At 47.7% G+C, this 16,215-nt stretch overlaps 1 protein-coding gene, 1 non-coding gene and 1 pseudogene across 2 annotated transcripts; 1 reads left to right on the forward strand and 2 right to left on the reverse strand.

The window, feature by feature from the left end:
* Window positions 1–1,834: 1,834 nt before the first annotated feature.
* Window positions 1,835–14,630, reverse strand: UNG (uracil DNA glycosylase). The gene is made up of 7 exons (XM_070475445.1): window positions 14,414–14,630; window positions 13,544–13,750; window positions 12,741–12,836; window positions 9,680–9,777; window positions 9,002–9,090; window positions 6,382–6,560; window positions 1,835–2,986 (listed from the first exon to the last, which is right to left on the reverse strand). Exons 1-7 carry the CDS (start codon window positions 14,540–14,542, stop codon window positions 2,846–2,848), a joined length of 939 nt encoding a protein of 312 aa, XP_070331546.1. The 5' UTR covers window positions 14,543–14,630; the 3' UTR covers window positions 1,835–2,845.
* LOC110126401 (UPF0547 protein C16orf87 homolog pseudogene) lies at window positions 7,528–8,264 on the forward strand (annotated as a pseudogene).
* Window positions 11,729–11,835, reverse strand: LOC139037939 (U6 spliceosomal RNA). Its single transcript, XR_011490877.1, has one exon. It is a non-coding gene; the product is annotated as a U6 spliceosomal RNA (small nuclear RNA).
* Window positions 14,631–16,215: the final 1,585 nt, after the last annotated feature.

Raw genomic sequence — 16,215 nt, forward strand, 5'->3', positions numbered from 1 at the left:
GCAGGGGGTGGAGCCTTTTGTTGTCAGTGCCAGCCTGGGGAGGGTCTGTCCTCCTCCTCCGCTGATGGCTACCGGGCAGGTGGGAAAGCTGGATTGGGAGCAGACCTGCTGGGAGGACGCTGAAGCTGACGGCCTTTGGAGGCCCTGAGCTCTAAGGACCCACCTGCTCTGAACCAACGTCCCTCCTCTGCTAGGGTTCAAGCAGAAACAGCCAGCCACAGAGGGTAAGGGATCTGTCACAGGCATTTGAACTTAGGTGACTGTGGTCTGTTGTTGTTTAGTCCCTCAGTTGTGTCCAACTCTTTATGACCCCCCACCACCGGCAACCACCCCCCACCATGGTAAACCGTCAGGCTCCTCTGTCCATGGAATTTTCCAGGCAAGAATACTGGCATGGGTCGTCATTTCCTACTCCAGGGGATCTTCTTGAACCAGGGATTGAACCTGCATCTCCTGCATTGGCAGGTGAGTTCTTTACCACTGTGCCACCTGGGAAGTGCTAGGTGATTTGTAGGGGTTACTTAATGTAAGCTGTCTCTGGAGGGCTATATCCTTGAGTCTGACACTGGAGCTTGAAGCCCCGGGCCAGGGTGTCGGGACAGATCTGAGGCAGCCAGGAGCAAGAATGCACTGGAATCCACAGGCACAAGTCCATGTGGAACAAAGTAATCTCAATTCCCTGAGATGGTGTACCAAGAAGGGCACATAGCTTCTGTGTTATTGCCAAAAATGTATAAATTGATAAATCAAGGGAAAGACTGAGAACATGTCACAGACCAGCACTGAACGAGACATTATAGCAAAGTGTAATGTGACATCCCGGATCCGGTTACAGAAAGGACATTCCTGGGAAAATGAGAAATTTGAATAAAGCTCATATTTAGTAGGCAGCATTGTACAAACGTTTTTAACGCAACTGCATTTTTTAAGTTTTTCTGGCTGCACTGGGTCCTCGCCGCTGTGCAGGCTTTTCTCTAGTTGCAGCAAGCAGGGGCCACTCTGACGCCTGGGCTCCTCTCGTTTCAGAGCACGGGCTCTGGGGCACGTGGGATCGGTAGCTGGTACTCACCATGTGGAACCTACTGGGACCAGGGATCGAACCTGCATCTCCTGCACTGGCGAGCAGGTTCTTTACCACTGAACCACCAGGGAAGCCCCTGTACCGTTTTGATTCCTGGTCTTGGTCCCTGTACTGTGGTTCAGTAAAATATAAACATGAGAGGGAGCCGGCTGAAAGGTAAATGAGAACAAAGTTTAAAATAATTTTACAGGTTCAAAAGAAGTTCAGTAGGAAGTCTGCTTCCCTCTTGTCCTTCAACTACCCAGGTTGCTTCCCCACAGGGATCAATGTTAGCAGTTTCTGATGTTTTCTTCTAGAATAATCTGTGTCTGCAGCAACTAGTCTCCAGTGCATCTGCCTTATTTGCCATCTTGGCCTCTGACTTGCACATGCTTCAAATGCCTGGTGATCCATGGCTGCTTTCTCAACATTAAGAGCAGGAAAAATATGTTTTCCAGCCCGAAGAGGTTCCCTGAGGGTCCCAGCAGATCCCAATCCCATCTAGCCCCTGCCCACGCTCCACAGCGCTCAGGGTGCTACTTGGGGTTGGGGGGAAGGGGTGCCCAGCTTTGAGCACGCCTCACCTCCTCCGGCTTGAGCCCCTCTCAGGAGGCCCAGGGCTTCCCGAGGCTGCCAGGCAGTGGGGCAGGGGTGGGAGAAAGGAGGAAACACAGGCAAGTGTGGCCCTTCCTGCCCACAATGGTTGCCATGGTGACCCCAGGTTAAGAGTAGTCCAAGGGCATCCACCCAGGACCCAGAAGAACTAGGCACAAGTGAAACTTCAACAGTCTTTTATTATCAAACTCAGGCAGCTTTAAACCCAGCCGGGTTAACCCTTTAAACCCAGCTTACAGCAAAACTGTGTCATCTGGGGATGGAGGTGCACACCTAATAAAGGTTGTCGCTTAAAAAGATTAAAAATATATATACATATCTGTGTATCTTTTTAAAAAAGCAAAATTCACCAGTGTTGCAGAAAAGAAAAATCCTAAGGTGATTTCAGTCCCACCCCCGCCCCTCTAAATGAAAAAAACAGCATTGGCAGTCTTTGGTGGCTCAAAAACTTCAACTCAGGATGTACCCAGGAAGAAAGCATTTCTTTCCTCCTAAAAACACTTTCTGCTTCATGTTCAACCTCCATAGCTTACTCCTTAGAAACACCTGAAGAATTACTGTATAAACAAGACCAAGTTTGCTTTTCCCAGCTTCTATTCACTGAAAGTTCACACCAAGGATGGTTCCTTAGCAATTTTCACCTCTACTACAGGCAGGAAATCAATCCCTAATTTCTGGGAACTGGCAAAACATCCTCAGTCTTCCTGAGGGCTCCATGAAAGACCACAGATCAGACTGAAATGCCAGGGTAGGCAAAGGGGGCCTTTCCAAATAAAAACAGTCAGCATCCCCAAACCTAAAGTCTAACCTATCAGGTAAAAACAAGCAGCAGCTGGCTTTAACAGAAGAGGCTTCTCTCCCTGCTCTGACCACGAAGGTGGTAACAAAGGGGAAGAGTCAGTACTCGACCTCAGGTCCCTTCCGGGAAGCCTGAGCCACAGCTGGTGCGGTCCAGTTATCTCTAGCTGAATAAAGTCGCCACTCCCAGGCAGCCTGGCTCATGGCTGCTCCGCCTGAAACACATTCCCTTGTGCAGGGTGCTTAAGAATCATGAGGGAGATTTTCTTCTTATTTCGACTTCATAAACAACCAATACTTCTATTTCGCAGCTTCTAGAAAACTGCTCAGAGACCCCAATCCCCAGGATCAACATCACCCCCAGGATCCAGGTCACAGGTCCTTCCAGTTGATGGGCTCTTTGCCGGACTTTTGCAGCAGCTCATTAGTTTTAGAGAAATGCCTGCATCCGAAGAAGCCTCTGTACACCGACAACGGCGAGGGGTGTGAGGTCTGCAGTACGTGGTGCCGCTTCTGAAAGAGGAGGAGACGGGCAGTGAGACCGTGGGGGCACATTTGGGACTTTTAGCCAAACCGCTTGGCATTTGCCCTTCCCATCAGCTCTTCCGCTCCGCTGTGCCAGCTCTAAATCTGCAGCGTCTGCACAGGTCTGTGCGTGCATTCATCCTCCAATGGCTGGTACAGCCACTACCGTGGGAGGAGGCTCCGAGAAAGCAGAAGACCCCTCCCTCTCCACCTTCTGCTGGGCACTCTGTGTGGGATGTCCCAGCAGTCCCACTGCTGAGACTGCCTCTGGTAAGGGACTCAGTGGTGCATGCATCTCCACAAAGATGCAGGGATGAGGAGGAACACAGCTGCGTGGCTCCTAGCTGGTGAAGCCTGCTCTAAACCCAGTGCTATGTGTGCAGAAGATCACACACATTTTCCTAAAGGTTCTGACAATGCAACACTGCACAGCTACTAGAAGAACAAGGTCAAGCTACACATGCTGACAGGAGGAGCCCTCTGAAATCTGTCACAAGTGGAAAAAGAGAGATAGGAAGGGATAAATGCATTAAAAAAAAAAACTTCCAGGGGAGGGGGGGAGCAGATAAGACCCAAGACACTAATTATAGTAGTTCCTTTAGGGGAAGGAGTGGAAGGTATTTCCTTTCCATTCTGTACCTTGCTTTGCTGTTTCAATCATCTCACCACAAAAACAGAATACTTAAAACTTATTAAAATGCCACCTGTAGTTAACTGAGTGGGAAGATCCTGGACCATTTTTGTTTTCTTCCTGATTCTTTCCTGTATTTAACTTAAAAATCACCCAACAAGTCGTTCCTGTCTCAGATGGTAAAGAATCCTCCAGCAGTGGAGGAGATGCCAGGTCGATCCCTGCTCGGGAAGACCCCCTGGAGGAGGGCAGTACAATGGCAACCCACTCCAGTGTTCTTGCCTGGAGAATCCACGGACAGAGAAGCCTGGCGGGCCACAGTTCATGGGGTCGCGTGGGGTCAGGCACGACTAAGCAACTAACACAACACCCAGCAAATAACTGTCTTTCAAGACACGTCTGCTTTCAGGGAGCTTGGTCCAGGAGGGGCTGCTGGGGAGGCCGGGCAGGCTGGATCCAGGTGCTGGCCCTGCCCTTCGGCAGTGGGGGCACCCTCCAGGGAGTCGCTGACCATCCCTAGGCCGCTCCTCACCTGGGCCTGGGAGTAAAGCAGTGACAACCGGGAAGATCCCATGAAGAACAAAGCTGGGTCTTGTGCACAGAGCATCAGGAAGGGGTGCAGGCCAGGTGCTCAGCACAGGATCTGGGAAGCAGGGCAGGTCCCTCAACACGCGAGCTGTGTGCACGCCAAAGGACAAGTCAGCAGCCAGCCTGGGCCACACATAGACCTCCACATGCTGGACAAAGGCAGGCAGGGGAGTGGGACGCCCACAAGAAACCCAGGTGGTTCAGGGGGCCTGGAGTTCAGAGGCTGAGAGGCAGGCCGAGGCCACCCCCAGACCCCAGCTGGTGACCCCAGTCAAGGCTTTCCAGGGAGGTGTCTGAGCGCTCTGGACAAGATGAGATGTATGAGGTTAAGGTGGGCAGGTGGGCAGGTGGGCAGGGGCTGAGAAGAAAGGCTGTGAATGGCTGGTGTGTCCATGAGCGGTGGCGGGGAGGGGGGGGGTGGGAAGGGGAGGGAGAAGGGGGAAGAGAAATCTAGAACATGTGTGCTTATTTACTTTCAAACTGAACCATATTTAATACTACAGATTACAGATATACTGGGTAAGAGCACTTCTGACCACAAACCTCCCCTAAGACAGACTGGAAATGACTCCTATACATATTTCATTACCTAGATAAGCAGACCCTACTGAGCCGTCAGTTCATTTATGCCGGGTTTTATTCCTACTATTCCCTCCCCAAAATAAAAATACCTGAAAATATCCTGCTCATTCACAAAAAACCTTTACAGAAAAAAATTAAGATGGAACTCCACTTCAGAGAAAATAGAGAGGATAAATGACCTTAGAGTCCAGTCTTGACCTGGCTTGGAACCCTCGCCCGCAGGCCCACCCAGGTGAGCGGGATGCCCAAATCAGAGTCAGAAGCTCCACTCACTACAAGTGGGCAAGCGACCTCGCCTCCCTGAGCCGGTGCAAAGGGGAGTCCGTGTACCCCCCACGCCTTGCCCCGGACACAGCCTTTGCTAAGATCAGGTGAGTCACTGCGTAAGTGCTCGGCTTGCTCAACGGGGCCGGGGCCTCAGCGTGCTGCACGCCTGACACACCGCCGACTGCCAGGCCGTCTTGGTCTGTCCCTTTGCTTCACTTACTGACGTGTCTACACTGGGACTTCACCCAGCGTCACTGCCCAGTTCAGTGCCTCCAGCAGCCCAAGCTAAGCACTCCTCCTTGTTGCCCACCTGCATGCCGCCCCCCGTCCCAGCCCCACAACCACCAGTCTCCAGCCTCCGTCAAACCAGCTTTACCTGCAGTCCGTGACAGGCATCCCAGAGAAACGCCAGGGCTCAGCCCAGAGGGGTGGCAGGATCAGGGTGGTTTTAGGACTGGGTTAAAGGCATGAGGGAAAGGACTAGAGGATGACTTCTTGGTGGGCTTTTTTTGGTCAAGGCGCATGTGGGGATTCGACTAGGGCTGGAACCCCAAGCCCCCTGCAGTGGAAGCGTGGGATCTTAACTTTTTAGGATGACTTCTGGTTTTTCATCACAGTAACTGGGTATGCATGGGTGCTTTGGTAAGTAAGTGGAGAAGGAAGGAACAGACTGGGGGAGGATGCGGGGAGGGCAGAGACTGAAGAGCTGAATTAGTGGTGTCAGGGACTGGCAACCAGAGCACTGACAATGTTTTCATGGGGGAAGTTAAACTTGCACTGAAGTGGGACTCTTCATGTTTTCTATATACCCTCAAACTTGTTGAAACCAAGAGACTTACCTGACTCATCATTTACTGCATCGTTTGTTACATTACGGAACCCAAGGACCTGTGTAGTTTTGTAGTTTTCCATGTATATGGCAAGTTTACGCCAGTGTTATCAACTGCATCTAAGCAGAAGCTGGCCAACTGCTTTCCTCATTACACCACTAATCATTTCATCTGAGGTCTGTTCAGTTCTCCTTCTTGCTTTTTTTTTTTTTTGCCTCGCCACGTGACATGTGGGATCTTAGTTCCCCAATCAGGGATGGAATCCAGACTCCCTGCATTGGGAGCAAGAGGTCTTAACCACTGGACTGCCAGCAATGTCCCTGAGTTCTGTTCAATTTTTAATGAGAAACCTAATACTATCATAGCTGTAAGGAAAAATAAGTTTCATTTTAAGAAATGGATTTTCTGGGACTACATAACTGAATTCTTAGAATTCTCTAGCCTGGTTTAAACTATTAAAAAAATAAAAACCCCACACAACATACCCTATCAATGGCACTGCCCTTCTTCTGAGCGTGAAAGCCCCAGAGCAAGAAGACAAGGCCGTGGGCGTTCTGATTGAGCCACGACACGACGGCGTCGGTGAACTGCTCCCAACCTCTCTCTCTATGAGAATTGGCCTGATGTGCCCGGACTGTGAGGACAGCATTGAGCAGGAGAACACCTGCGAACACACAGCGAAAAAGCGGTTTCCAGGGAGGCTGAAACGTGGAGTCTAAAATACAGCACAAATGAACATGTCCATGAAACAAAAACGGACTCAAAGATAACAGAGAACAGACTTGCGGATGCCAAGGGGAAGGGATAAATTGGAAGTCTGGGGTTAGCAGATCAAACTATTATATATATGATGGACAAGCAACAAGGTCCTGTGTACAGGGGACTCTATATCAATATCTTGACAAACCAAAATGAAAAAGAATATGAAAAAGAATCTGTATAATGGAATCACTTTGCTATAAAGCAGAGATTAACACAACATTGTAAAATCAACCATACACCAATAAAATTAAAAAAAAAAAAAGAGGCCGAAATGAGTCAGCCCCGAAACCCAATAATGAGCTCAGTGCATGACAGAACCAGGTAGCATCAGGACAGGGTTAGCAGGTGCCTCTGGGAGACATTTATTTTCACCTCTACAGTTTCAACACCTTCCGAGTGTGCAATCATACATTCTGTCCAACATGGGAAAGAACTGTTTAAAAAATATATGCATATATTTCCTAAGTGACAGGAAATAACCTCAGAATTTAACACAAGAAAGCCAAGACATTTCACTGAAACAAAACTCTCACTGCAAGAAAACAAACAGTAAATATTCTTTCCTTTTCCTGGTTATAGTTTATTTGTTCAGAAAGAAAGAAAAAGTCCTGTATATAGGTACTAAACACACACAAGTCATGTATCGAAATGAGAAAACTGAGGCTGCCTTCTGAATGGTCCAAGCGGATAAATGTGAAGTATGGATGCCAAGGAACTAATTTTCTCTTTTACGTTACACATAAACACTGACTGCAGGATGAGATACATTTCTTGACTTAAACTTAGCCACTTTACTAGAGCTCTCTAGTTCCACATGGGTTTAAAAATATAAGGAGTCCGAACCGCCGCCACCACCGCCTGAGAAAAGCATGGCTGCAACTCGAGCTAAGAAAGTGAAGATGGCCACCAAATCATGCCCGGAGTGCGACCAACAGGTTCCTGTTGCATGTAAATCATGTCCCTGTGGTTACTTATTTATTAGCAGAAAACTTTTAAATGAAAAACACCCAGAAAAATCACATCTTCTACAGAAAACAAGCATGAGGCCAAGAGGAGGCGAACAGAGAGAGTTAGGCGAGAGAAGATAAATTCTACAGTAAATAACGATTTAGAGAACAGAAAGAGGTCTCGAAGTAACAGCCATTCAGATCATATCAGACGAGGAAGAGGAAGACCTAAAAGTGCATCTGCCAAAAAACATGAGGAAGAAAGAAGAAACAGGAAAAGGAAATTGACATCTATGCTAACCTCTCTGATGAAAAGGCTTTCGTGTTTTCAGTTGCCTTGGCAGAAATAAATAGAAAAATTATTAATCAAAGACTTATTCTCTGATATTTGTCTGCAAAATGTGTTGAAACTTTCTTCAGGATTACATCAGCAAATTCTCAAAACAGTTGTGGACTCTCAAGAGCATTCTGATTGCATCAATAAGGGCCATTGATTGTTTTTTTTCCTTATCATTTAGCCTGTGCCACACTTTGGGAGTGAAGCTATAGGCTTGGACTGTTTTGGGACTTCCTTGTTTACCAAGGAGTATTGTCAGTGTTTGTGTTTGGGATATATTGTATTTACTCCAAAAAGAAAAAAAAAAAAAAAAGGAAACAAACTGGCTGGCTGTTAAAGAATTAAAGGATAGGGTTGGGAGTGGAAGTTTGGGAGTGGAAGTATGAAAACCAGAGAAATAAAATGATAGTTTTCAGGTTTGCCGCCAGAGATGCAATATTTTAAATACTTTGAGAAAGAGTGACTTTTAAAAATATATATTTCAGATTTCAGCACTAACATTGCATATTTACAGTTCACTTAATAAATTGGCAATTGATATTTTATTGAATGGGGAATTAATATAAACTAAGTTTTGTCCTGTATTGATTTTTTTTTGCCTTTTATTTTTATGACTTTAGGTATGCGTTATATTTAGAAGCTATTTCTAGACAGTTTGAAAGTTTGGGTGCTATATGAAGAAAAACATTTAAGGATATATCATACTTCAGAGAGAAACACTTTGTTTTCTTGAATGTAATTTATTTATTGGTTAAAAAAACTTTTTTGCTCTCGAGATGGTGCCTGTTAACCTAAACATAGAATATATTTATTACATGCAAAATATTTCTTAGATAGTCACTTTTAAGCAGTAATGTTCTTTCCGAATGGATGCTCATTTATACATCCTGAAAATTATTTAAGTTGTTACTTAACCTCACTCTGGAGGAAAAAGAAAATAAACCTTAATATTGAAAAAAATAAATAAATTAAAAAAAAAATAAAAATATAAGCCGGCCAGACAGAAAAGAGAAGACTCTTGAAATCCACTCAAAACACATCAAGCATTGGTTAGCTTACCTTGTTTGGCCCATCCGGATAAATCTCCATGACCAGGGTGAACAAAACCATCTATGTCTGTAGACAGCTCTTTATAAATGTTTTCCAAACTGAAAGCAAGCCAGAAGGAAAACAAAAACCCCAGAATCTTAAGTACCATTCTGACAGTTTAGGACCCACCAGCATACACGCAAATTATGACCTGCAAAGCCCGCCCTCGGGGCTGCCCTTCCTTCTTTCTGGTAGGCACACCTGCTGAACGCCTTTACTTCAGTCACTGCTTAGGGACGAGAACTTTGGAAAACCCGGCAAATTAGCCCAAGATTTACCACCACCCTCAACCAATGGGTTTAAAGTTTATATCTTTAATAAGTTTATTATATTTACAAATGATATGTGAAATCCTCCAAAGTAGGGGTTCTTGACCAGAGGTGATTTGCCCTCCGGGGCACTTCTGGAAACATCTGAAGACATTTTTTATCATCACAAATAGGGGCAGTACTGCAGGCCAGGGGTGCTGCTGAATATCGTACAGGGTAGCCCCAGCGCCCACCACAACAAAGACCCAGCCCCAAAGGCCAGCAGAGAAATCCTGCTCCAAAGGCGAGGGGAGGTCCCACAGACAGGCGCACCTGTAACCTGCAAAGCACGCATCTAAAAGCAGTCACACGACTGGAGCCACCCTCACAGCCTGCCTACCTGGGCGGGGGCGACACGGGTCTCTGAACACTGAAGCACAGCCCGTGAGCTTGATTGGGTCCGTGATATGGGTCCTGCCCCAAGATGACGACCTTCACCTGTGAACACCAGATGGCGAGGATCAGTGTGGCACCAGCAGTGCGAGGGGACACCTGGCTGCCAACTCACACACCGGGACACTGTGAGGGCAAGGGCAGCCCCCGCCCCATCCCACCCAGGGCCCCTGGCAGGGAGGAGGTGTGACTTGGCACCGTGACTTTGCATTACCAAGTTATCCTGCCCTCAGTCACCTGCTGCAACGCCCCCCTACCTTCTCCGACCCCGATGTTTGAAACAATTGGGGATCAACTTTGCTTTTATCCCCTTCGTTTTTCAAATTATAAAAGGAGTTACGCCCTTGTCACAGTATGACCGTCCAGAAACATACCAAGCGGTCACTTCTATCCCATCTTGATCCAACTGTTTATAATCACCTATATATGAAGGTCACTGGACTCATCACTCTACAGCTTTTGTGTTTCTCATGTCATACGTCATAAGCCTCCTTTAAGTCAATAGAACTCAATCATTAACGGGCAGTCAGTGGTTTCCCAAATTTTTCCCTTACAAAAAACAATGAGGTAAACATCCTACTATATGTATCTTTACATACTGTTGCTTTTTTAAAAAAATTTTTGGCCATGCTCTGTGGCATGCAGGATCTCATTAACAGCTCCCTAACCAGGGATGGAACCTGTGCCCCCTGTATTGGAAGTGAGAAGTCCTAACCACTGGATACCAGGGAAGTCCCATTGTTGCTTTTATTTTTATGGAATAGATTCAGAAGAGTGGAGTTGCTGGTCAGAGGCTAAGTGTATTTAAAATTTTCAGACATATGCCAGACAGCTTTTCGACAAATTAAAAGAAATTCCCATCCCCAACCAGCTGCATTATGAAGGTGCCTGTTCCCCTGTACAGGTACACCAAGGAGATACTGTGGGTTTGATTCCAGAGCTTCTCATTAAGCGAATATGGCAATAAAACAGGTCATGTAATTGTTCTGGTTCCCGAACTGTCCAACTGCATGCGGTAAAAAAAAAAAGCACAGATCTTATTAAAAAGGACTTTATGGCTAAAAAAATGCTAACCATCATTTGACAGTAAAAGCTTGCCACAAAACTTCAATTTGTAAAAACCGCAGTTATCTGTGAAGTGCAATAAAACGAGGTCTGCCTGTGTCCTCTTAAGGGATGGACCCAGAGGAGACTGAGGTCATTGTCAAGGTCGGTGTTACACACTACTAGGCCTTTTGATGGGTGCCCACCCACCTCTCTTCATACCCACACTTCTGCCATGTCCCTTCTTAAAATCTTCTTTGATAGCTGAAGTACAGTTTATCCTTCAGAATCCAGACTGGACCTGTCCGCTTTCATGGACCTCTCTGTCCCCCTGGTTGGTACCCACATGGGCCCCAGCATATCTGTGAAGCAAACCATTCAGCAGCAAAGTTTTCCCATTCCTGTCCTAGATAAGGGCCTTGGCGGAGCCAGGTTAACATCCCAGCCCTCCATAGGCTCAAGGGCAAAGAAGCCCCCCGGGGCCATCTGATCCTCATAAGTTTCATGCTCTTTTCTTATACTTTCTTTACTGTATTGCTCACTGATAGTCAAAACAGCACATACTTCAAACAAGGGGCAATCCAATACTGAATTTAATAGGACTTAAGTTTTTTTTTTAAACTCTGTAAACAAGAAGATAAGTACTTGCTTGAAAATGAAAATTAAGAAGTTTGCTAAGCTCTAGGAGTGGCAATCTTTTTTTTTTTTAATTAGTTGGAGGCTAATTACTTCACAATATTGTAGTGGTTTTTGTCATACATTGACATGAATCAGCCATGGATATACATGTATTCCCTATCTCGATCCCCCCTCCCACCTCCCTCTCCACCCGATCCCTCTGGGTCTTCCCAGTGCACCAGGCCCGAGCACTTGTCTCATGCATCCAACCTGGGCTGGTGACCTGTTTCACCCTAGATAATATACATGTTTTGACGCTGTTCTCTTGAAACATAAAAATATGGAACGCTTCACGAATCTGCATGTCATCCTTGCACAGGGGCCATGCTAATCTTCTCTGTGTCGTTCCAATTTTAGTATATGTGCTGCCGAAGCGAGCACAGGAGTGGCAATCTTATCACAATGGCTTCCTCAACAATTTCGCTTCTCTTTGACTTAAGACACTTATTAAGTCGTGGGATTCTCACCCTCAGCTTATAAAATCAGTAAGGAAAAAAGAGAACAAAAAACAGAACACCTCCAGTGCAAGCAGATACTGAAGGTTTAGAGGAAATCCACATCACAAAGGGGGGACAGGCTTGCTTCCAGGAGGTGCCAGAGACGGATCTAATTGGTTTTCAAAAGACAAAAGTGAGGAGAGAGTCACTACCCGGTCCAGCTCCAAACCAGGAGAATAGGAGGTGGAGGTGAGGCTGGAAAGCAGGATGTGTCTGTATTCACGCTCAGCTGTGAACTTGCTATGAACTATGTAAAGGCACAATCAAGCTTCTGAACAGGAGTCTGAGGTGACCAGAGCTCCCAATGAGCAGGCATTGTACACAATGAACTAAAGCAAAGAGATGTCTTCAACAGGAGTGTTCAGGCCAGAAGTCGGCTACAAGGCAGTGTGGTCAGACAGAAAGAACTACCAGTCAAGACTGAACTACCAGTCAAGGTGGAGTTGCCGGAAACCAGCTGAAAGACACTTAACTGCTCCCTGCCTCAGTTCTCCCACCACCACAGTAATACCTCACATGGGCATGGGGTCAGTTTCAGAATTAAAACTAAAAAAATAAAAATAAAAAAAAAAACCAGAAGTCATAGCACATAATCTATGCACAAACTTCTCTTTTTTTGTTGCATAAATGGCACACAGTAAAAGATAGCCTGCCAAACCCCACAATTTTAGTGTTATTTCTAAATTTTGAATAGTGGTTTAACTCCACTGCCCCTAATTAAGAAATGCCATTTGAATCCTACTCCCGTTTTAGTAATTTTAGTAAAATTCAGCCACAACTTGTACTTACATCTCTTATGTCACACATTTGGGTCCATGTGAAGACTTGGTGAGGGGGAGGGTAAACAGTGTAATGTTTTCTTTCTTCTGCAACAAATCCCATAAGCTGATGGAAAGATAAACTAGGTTTACAAACCAAATTCTCACAGGAAAGCATAAGAATTCAATCACAAAGTTTCAACTGGAAAGAGCTATTACCTAAATCTTTTCCAAGTCCTATACCCAAATTCTGCTGGGAAAATCTGAAACAGTCCCCGCACCCCACCGACCTTTCAATTCCCTCGGGCTTCCTGTGGGCTGGGTCCAAGTTGATTGGCTCTGGGCCCTGATTTCCCGCGGGTGCAAACCCCTCCCTCTTTTTTTTTTTTTTAAACCCAGATTTTAGTCTGTGGAGTTTGTGGTTTTACTTCGCCACTCTTTCCTTGAGAGCAGACTAAGTAACTAAACCGGTTAGTAGAAGCTGTGATAGTTCACAACATTGTAGAGCAACCACACTCCAATTTAAAAAAAAATAAAACCCAACGCAGTCAAGAATAAATAAAAATAAAATTTTAAATATAAAAATAGCGACAATAAAAAAATTTTTAATTTTTTAAAAATTATTTTAAAAAACTTTTAAAAGAAGCTTCATGATATCATCTCACAGCCTTTTAAAAACCTTAAACTGCAGATTGAAAACACCTTGACTGTATTTTACCCCCTGAGCATGAAAAGAAGGTTGAAGGAGGGAAAGCAGGAGGCACGGAAGCCATCTCGTCTAACCGTGGGCTTGGCCCGCTCTAAGCATAAGACGCCCACAGCCTCCAAGTTTACCTTTATGAAGTACGGCTTCCCGAACTCCCCGCTGAGGTGGTTCTTCCAACTCTCACCAAAACCCACCGGCACGTTACGCGCCGCGAGTCTGAGCAGCGCGGCCGCCTTGTTCCTCTGGATGCGGATCAACTGCTCCGGGCTCAGCGGCGACGAGGGCGGCGTGCCCGGCTCCTCCGGCCCGGCCCGGGGCTTCTTGGCGGGGCTGGCCTGTAGGTGGTCCCCGCAGAGGCGGCTCACCAGCTGCCGCGGGCCCCTCCCGGGCACCCGCAGCTTCCGCCCCCAACCCAACGGCCCGGGGCAGAGGACCCCCATTCGTGGGGATTTTTAGCCCCGGGGACCCAGGACTGATCCCGGTCAGGCTCTAGAAGGCCGCGGCCCCCAGTCTCGAGTTTGGTACCGAAACAACGCGGGAGCAGAAGGGTCTGTGAGGAAGACTCGCGGCGCCTCGCGAGGGGTTGGCTGGGAATGGGGCTCTGGACGCACCGCCCCGCCCCCTCGGGCCTGGCCACTGGCGTCCCCACGCGGTCTTTTCGCGGCAAAACCTTCCCCTCCGGGGCCCACCCCTTCCCTCCCCTGATTGGCAGGCTGGCCAGCCCCCTCGCCTCTGATTGGCGGCGTGGGCCCCGAGGCTCGCCCGCATTGGCTGGCCCCTCAGGATGGCCGCCGATGGGTCGCTAAGGCGGCTGTTTTGAACACGTGGAGGCGGCCCGCGTTCACCCAGTCAGCTGCACATTCCCGCAATCCCCTCGGTCTGGGTCCCTCTCGCGTGGTCCGCCGCCCTCCTCGCCCTCCTCACCCCCCTCACCCTTTTCGGCCTCCCTGACCCCTGGCCCCACGAGAGGCCCCCCCCCGCCCCCAACCGCTCCTCACCGCCACATCCCCGCTCTGAACTACGGCCGCCACGCCGGTCCCCGGGTCGGCCGGCTCGGGACTGCAAGCACTTCGCTTCCTGGCGGGGTTCGGGGAGAAGAAGGAGTAGAGCGTCTTCTGGCCGATCATCCCGAAGCCGAGGTAGTAGCCAACGCACACCGCCCGGGGTCCGCGAGTTTGGCGCCAGCCGAGGTGGTCAACAGTTGGCGCCAAGCGGCCCGCGCATGCTCCGATTGGGATTCTGGGCGGGGGGCGGTGGAGGCCCCAGCGCGCATGTGTGGGAGGGGCTCCGGAGCGAGAGCCCTGGGGCCTACTGGGGCTTCGAACTGTTTGGAAAGGGCGGAGTTCCTTAGGTTGGTTCGCTCAGCTCTTTATTTGACACTTTTATTCATTATTCTCAGCCATCGTCCCTCTCCCTTGGGCAAGTCCCGCCACCTCTCAGCCAGTAAAAAGAACTTAAAAGTCCCGCCCAATAGGGTTGCTATGGGAGTGAAATTAGCATTCAAATAAACTATACTTCAATTTTTTATTTTAATAATAATAATAAAACAGTCACGGAACATCCCCAGTTTGTCCCTCCTGTGGTCTTTACACCTTGCGGGCGCTGTCCCCCTGCCTGGACAACTTTTAAGTCTCTACTCGACACCCGTCCTCTGAAGAGCCTTCCCTGCCCCACTTTCTAGCCAGACACTAGTTATAGCTTCATCCAAAATGATCTTATTTAGGGACTTCCCTGGCGGTCCAGTGGTTAGGCCTCTGTGCTTCCAGTGCAGAGGGTACAGGTTCGATCCCTCATCAGGGAAATAGGATTCCACATGGTGCACGCCCCCTGCCCCCAAAATGATCTTATTCTCTCCTTGCTTATTTCTGTCTCCAGCCGTTTCAATTATTTTTAAAAATAATAACATAAAAGCCACTTTGAAAAACAGCTTGGCAGTTTTGTATAAAGTAACACATCCACTCGTCTGTCCTTAGGATTTCCCAGCCAAGAATACTGCAGTGGGTTGCCATCTCCTTCTCCAGGGGATCTTCCCCACCCAGGAATCGAACCTGTGTTTTTTATGTCTCCTGCGCGGGCAGGCGGGTTCTTTACCACTAGCGCCACCTGGGAAGCCTATTTAACACATATATTTACCATGTGCCCCTGCCATCCCATTCCTAACTATTTACCTGAGTGAAATTAGAATCTATATTCACAGGAGAGCTTGTACATGAATAGATATAGTGACCATATCAAGATTTTCCCCAAACTGGAAACAACCCAAATGCCCCTCAAGTGGCAAGTGGGTGAAGGAACTGTAGAGAGAAAATAATCAAAAAACCAGTGATGATGAAAGCTGACGTTTGTTTGGAGAACAGAAGCATCGTCTCACACATCCTCTCATTATTTAATCCTCATGGCATGGGTTTTGTAGTTCCCACTGTGCAGAGCCCAGAAATGTTAAGGGATTTGTAGGAACCACAACAGCTTCAGTGGAGGAGACAGAAGTGGAAGTTACAAGGGTCTGATTGCAGAATTCGTGCTCCTACCTACGACAATATGCTGGTGGCCCAGCTTCCTGTCGAGACATCAAATTAATCCCTAGGGAGAGATGACGTCAACCAACAGCTCCCAAACCACTGGTGATCCCGCACAGCTGCGTAACAAGTAACGACCCTGCACCACCGTGGTGCTTGCAACGCGCCTGGAGGACCAACAGGTGGCGCCCGAAGACCGCCCACGGCTTTGTTTTGCAAATTTGCTTAGATTTTCTCCAGATCGCCGCTGCAATCTACCCGGAAGCAGTTCTGCGGTCGGGGCG

This window comes from Odocoileus virginianus, chromosome 12 (assembly GCF_023699985.2).
Source record: "Odocoileus virginianus isolate 20LAN1187 ecotype Illinois chromosome 12, Ovbor_1.2, whole genome shotgun sequence".
NCBI lineage: Eukaryota > Metazoa > Chordata > Mammalia > Artiodactyla > Cervidae > Odocoileus > Odocoileus virginianus.

Bases quoted from the DNA above. Each gene is read 5' to 3' on its own strand.
- UNG (XM_070475445.1), bottom strand. From the start codon at position 14,542: ATGATCGGCCAGAAGACGCTCTACTCCTTCTTCTCCCCGAACCCCGCC. The intron at 9,778-12,740 runs GTAAGTACAAGT...TGGTGTTCACAG, and splicing joins AAATGTGTGACATAAGAGAT to GTGAAGGTCGTCATCTTGGG. The intron at 2,987-6,381 runs GTATGTTGTGTG...CTCCTCTTTCAG, and splicing joins AGGGCAGTGCCATTGATAGG to AAGCGGCACCACGTACTGCA.